The following is a 5,717-nucleotide window of genomic DNA, read 5'->3' as shown; positions in this document are numbered from 1 at the left end:
AATTCCCGCTCTTATATTTTATATTCTCCAATAGTGAGCCTGTGAAACCCTAGGCCCCCAACCCTCAACCCATTAAAAGCAGAACCCCAGGTATTTGCGCACTCTCCGTCCCTCCCTCCCTCTCCCCTTCCCTCGCCTTGCTGTATGGCCCCAGGTGTGCTGTGTACCTTGTAGGTCTTGTAAGTAATAAGCCAGTGTCTTTTCCAAGTTTCCTGGTGGTTATTGCTGAAGGGTGTCTTGCAATCATAATAATCACCACAAAGGCTGGTCCAGCCACAACACAGGTCATTGATAGGCTGAGATCAGTACAAAACAAGGCCACACTGGGGAAGATCGGGGTGTGGGGCCGGTAAAGCGGGAAATTGCTAGGACTGGCTGCAAACGGCAGCACCTGGGCAGAGTCAACTGTTAAGGTATCCCGGGGCTCAGAGCTGCAGGACCCTAAATAAAGCTCAGACCAGTCCCAAATTATGTTGTAGTCTCATTCACCCTTCCTTTCTAGGCCTGCTTTTAGTACCTTGTCACATGGCCCTTCTTTTTGTCTCCCGAGGGATATTATGGAGTCCTGAGAAGAGAAATGGAGTAAGAGACAGAAGACCCGGCTCATGCTAGGCGTTGGAACAATGTAGGCGCTAGCTGAATTCAGACCAAGGTTCCTGTCCCAGCCCCCGTCACTTAGTAACAGTAAAATCTTGGGGAAATTACCAAGCGCTGTGAGCCTTAGATTCATCACCTGTTAAATAAGTTTGATAAGCCCTGTCTTATAGGAAGGATTGCTGGGATGCACGTAAAGGCAGGCAGGCAGGCAGGCAGGCAGGCAGGCATCTGGCACAGTGCCTGACGTTGACCGAATCTTTAACGAATGGCAGAAATTTCTCACAGTATTTTGTCCCCAGACCCTACTGCCCTTTCCTCTGGTTTTTTTTTTTTTTTTTTCCCTAGGACATTCTCAGCTAATATGCAGCCCAATAGGAGACAACAGCAAATCAGGCAAGAATGCAGCTTCGCAAATCAAAATTGTTAACAAGTTTTCCTCTTAGAGCAGCGGTCCTCAACATTTGTGGCACCAGGGACCGGTGCTCCTATGAGAATCTAATGCCCGATGATCTGAAGTACAGCCGAGGCGGTGATGCTAAGGCTGGGGAGCGGCTGCAAATACCGATGTAGCTTCGCCCGCTCGCCCGCCACTCACGTCCCGCCGTGCAGCCGTTCCTAACAGGCCACGGCCCAGGGGTTGGGGACCCCCGTCCTAGAGAATATGTTATTTGGGTATGGGTTAGTCTTCCCCAGCTGCCATGACTCAAGAGTTCCTAGAATTTAAGTCAAAGACCATCTCCTTCCTTCCCTCCCAGCTACGCAGCCATCCAAAACGCTATTTTCATTCATTCCACTGCCACCCATATCTAGACCTTGCTTAGAGGTGGCCTAATTACACTCAAGACAAGCTACCGTTACTGTCAGTTTCCCGGAGCGGACTCTGGCTCTCTCAGGCCAGGGAAAAGGGTGCCAGTCTAGTGGATTCTGGGTACCACCTCGAGGGAGTATCACCTTATCCTCAAGAAATCATTGCGGATGATGTGTCTAGAACACCCAGTTCACACACTGCATTAACTGCACTGGGACAAGAGTTCAGGACGCCCTCCATTCCTGCCCCAGGTGGAGATTTCTCTCTGGTTTACCCGTGGTCCAAAAGTAACTACGAAGCAGTTTTCCATTCCAGGCTTTTCTCTTACTTCTAAAACACACCCGTCTGAGAATCCGACCACCCACAGCTTAACTTAGAATTAACTCCCACGGAAGGAATTGCAGTCTCCCAAAGCCCCACGCTGCCTTGGCTCAGGACAGTTTTACTTGTTTGCTCACATCTGGCGTCTCACTCCTCGTTTTCACTTGTTCTTCAGGCATTGGAGGACATCTCACCATCTTCCTGACGTGACTGCTACTCCTAGCCTCTACCATTCTTCGGCTGGTGGTGTGTCTTGCTTATCCTAGTATGTCCACTATTAACACAGTGCTTTCCCAAGAGAACATATACAATTAATGTTTGCCAAGTGAGCCGGTGAGCATTTATGAAATTCATTTATTAACATTTATGAAGATTACTCCTACTTTCTTGAATAAGCCAAGCAAATCCAGGTATGTACATCTTTTAACTTTACAGAGTAAACTAAAATGCTTAAGGGAATCAAAAAAATTAACCACCCGTTACATTTTTTTTCCTGTGGAATTCTTTCACATTTCCAAGGAAATTCCTATTCCGGTGTCATGTTCTCTTGTTCCAGATCACAAAGGAAGATGGACTGTTCCCCCATTTGCTTTGCAAATTTTACCCACTTGGATTCTAAAGCTAATGAAACAGCAGCGTTTGAAAAATACCAAAAGGAGAAAAAGAAAAGAAAAGAAAAAAAAAAAAGATAAACCTCCAAGTCACCCAGACAGAACAGGAACAGAAAGTTGTTGTACACTGTGTTCTCCCCTGACCCTCAAACACAGAGTGAAGACGCGGGCTCATTCTTCAGTTGGGGAAGGAGAGGCTGCCGAACGACGCTGTGCAATGAACATGGCAGCAGCGCGATCTGTGGGGTAAACTCTGCCCCGGGCTCTCTCTTCCTCATCTCTTAAAGCTTCCTCGTACCAGCAGGAGAGGGAAATGGGGTCAGTCCCTTTGATCTTGGCCAAAAATTCCAGAACTTTCAACTTGCTAGTTTCAGCATGGGCCCTGGGACCCCACAGGAACTGGTAGCGTGGTGGATCACTATCAGGCACTTGCCGGTACTCTAGGTAATTCTCCTGCACCCAATCTCTGGTGATGAGCTTCCTGGGCTCCCCGTAAATGAAGTGCTCCCTCCCAGCATATATTCCCATCATATTCAGGAAATCCCAGATGTCTTTCTCAGGGGCGCAGTTGCCCACCATAAAGATCATACCCAGGATGATTATCAGGAGGCCATTTTTAGGCAAGCTCCGGTCGTCACTAAACGCATCATCATAGGTGAAATCCAGTGAGTTGATAAGGACGTAGGAGTGAGTGGTGGGGTCCACTTCCTTCACATCAATGCCGCAGATCACCTCCAGGCACCTACAAGCTTTCTTAAAGATCACAGGGTATTCACTCTCACACCCTTTGATAACAAGCTTCAACATCTCTGCCTCTGTAATTGGCTTCCTCAGTCGATACTTGAGGATCATGAAATGCACCAAATCAGTCACCTTCTCATCTAGCGAATCCCTACTCAGGGATTCAGTGTCTATGGAGAGCTGCAGAGAGCTTGTATCCTCATCTTGGCTGCTGGAGTCTCCATCTGAAGTGCTGGAGGAGGAGGGAGAGGAGGAGCCGGAACTCTGAGGACTACGGGGAGGACTTAATGACTGAGCAGCAGGCTGCTGCTCCTCCTCCTCTTTCTCCTCCTCTCCCTTCTCCTCCTCCTCTTCCTCCTCCACCTCCTCCTCTTCCTCCTCATGCTCTCCCCCCTCCTCCAATGTCTGGAGAGGAGGAGCCGGAACTCTGAGGACTACGGGGAGGACTTAATGACTGAGCAGCAGGCTGCTGCTCCTCCTCCTCTTTCTCCTCCTCTCCCTTCTCCTCCTCCTCTTCCTCCTCCACCTCCTCCTCTTCCTCCTCATGCTCTTCCTCCTCCTCGTCAATGTCTGGGATCACAGGAGAGGAAGGAGGGGAAGACGAGGTGGGGGGATAGGAGAAGGTGAAAGAGCAAGAGGAAACGGAAGCAGTCTCCTCCTCCTCCTCCTCATCTACGGGCACCTCTGCTACCACCAGGCCCTGTGTCTCACTTTGGGTCTGAAAGTTTGGCTCGAATGTGAGGCGTGGACGCTTTGGAAAGTGAGGCATGATGACTCTTGTTGCTGGCAGCAGGTAGAAGTGTGAGCAGGAGATGGGATCCCACGGGCCTGAGGGAGAGAGGGAGAGGGTCAACGGCCTCAGCAGACACGTACCCTTGGCAGCTCTGACAGAGGCCGACTTACAGGTCTCCGCTTTAGGGTCTGCTCTAGGGCCTCACAGGGCTCCTGTCTTCCCGGTCGTTTTCTCTCCTAGGAACCTGCAGAAGGATGTGAGAAAGCTCCTCAGGGTGCAGCCGGCTAGCGCAGCCCAAGGCTTCCGGGTCTGACTGTGAGCAGGTGGGGTCGAGGGCTGTGGGGTCCCTTCTGCTCCGGCATGGGTAGGGTCCTTGATAGACATTCCGGGTGTGAACTTCACATTGGCTCGCTCCTAGCTCTGCCTGGGCCTCCTCTGCTCTGCTGACCTGAGGACATGGACCTCACACCAAGGGCCTCTCCTCACTGCTCCTGGAGCCCCTGACAAGCTCGGTGAGGTCCCGACTGTTCTAGAGTGGATGATCCCTTCCATGCTCACTAAGGCACTCACCTTTCCCCTAACGAGGCCCCCCACCTCCTCCCTCCCACCCCCTCCCACATGACACCAAGGGCTGGCTGAAGTCTGGGCGGATCCCTCTCTCCTACCTGACGGTGACCCTCATCCCTCACACTGATGCCTGGTAGGGCCTGTGAGCCCTCCCTCCGCTGTCCTGAGTCTGGCCCCTTTAGAACAGGCCCTCACCTCCCTGAGACCACCAAGGAGGAAGTGAGGGTGCGCCACGTCCAGCCATTGTGCCTCAGGGCCTCCCAAAGCCGACAGCAGGGGCAGGGTAGGGCTGGGTATGCCCTCAGTGCTAGGGTGAGGCTGCGCCCTCAGTCCTCGCTCAGGGTCCTGATCTTAGACCCCGGCAGAGTCTGGGGCTCCTCTCTCTGCTCACCTGATGTGGCTCCCCCTCAGACTGCCACCCCGCCGGAACGAGGCCGTCAGCTCCCTGAGAACCCGTGGACAAAACCGACGAGGCACCACGTCTTGCCACGCCTGCTAGGGTCTTCCAGTGCTGACAGCAAGGGCTGGACTCCATCTGTTCTTTGGCGGGGCTAGCCTCAATCCTCCCTCATGATATTCAACTTTCCTCCTGGCAGGGCCTGGGCCACCCCCTGCTGACTGGACATAGCCCCCTCAGAACATAACTTCACCCGACCGAGACACCTGCCCCACCCTCGGAGAAAATCAGGGCATACCATATCCTGCCAACCCTGCCCGTGTCCTCCCAGGGCTGAGAACAGAAGACCGCCAGGCTCTGTGTGGTCTCTTCTTTCTGGGGTGGGAAGTACCTTTGGTCCTCACCAAGAGTCCTTTCTTTGACTCCTGGTAGAATTCGGGACTCCTCTCTCTTCAGACCTGACGTGAGGCTCCCTCAGCTGACCTGCCTTCGCACTCAGACCAAGGCTCTCACCTCCCTGAGACTGTCGAGACAGAATTAAAGAGACATCACATCCGGCCACCCCTGCCCAGGGTCTCCCAGGGCTGATAGCAGTGGCCAGACCCCATCTGTGCCGGGATGGGGGTTCCCTCTGTCCTCCCTCAAGGTGTCCCTCTTTGCTCCTAGCAGGGCCCGGGCTCACCTCCTCTGGTGACCTGAAATCGGCCCCTCAGAACAAGGCCTCACCTCCCAGAAACACCTCCACCCACCCCACGAAGGAAGTGACGGCACAGCACATCTGGGCATTTCTGCTGAGACCCTCCCGGGGACGACAGCGGGGACAGGGTGCAGTTTCTATGAGGCTCCTGCTGTCTGGGTTGGGGGATACCCTTAGTACTCCTTCGAGGTCCTTATCTTACCTTGACTCCTCACAGATCCTGGGACTCTTCCCTCTGCTGATGT

General features: G+C 53.0%; 1 protein-coding gene across 1 annotated transcript; it reads right to left on the bottom strand.

Moving 5' to 3' along the window:
- Positions 1–2,508: 2,508 nt before the first annotated feature.
- On the bottom strand, positions 2,509–3,847 carry LOC102886703 (melanoma-associated antigen 10). Its single transcript, XM_015598749.1, has 2 exons — positions 3,627–3,847; positions 2,509–3,310 (listed from the first exon to the last, which is right to left on the bottom strand). Exons 1-2 carry the CDS (start codon positions 3,845–3,847, stop codon positions 2,509–2,511), a joined length of 1,023 nt encoding a protein of 340 aa, XP_015454235.1.
- Positions 3,848–5,717: the final 1,870 nt, after the last annotated feature.

The sequence above is a fragment of the Pteropus alecto genome, unplaced genomic scaffold (genome assembly GCF_000325575.1).
Source record: "Pteropus alecto unplaced genomic scaffold, ASM32557v1 scaffold139, whole genome shotgun sequence".
Taxonomy (NCBI): Eukaryota; Metazoa; Chordata; class Mammalia; order Chiroptera; family Pteropodidae; genus Pteropus; species Pteropus alecto.
The sequence above is the reverse complement of the archived record's forward strand: the minus strand, read 5'-3'. Positions and strand labels throughout refer to the sequence as shown.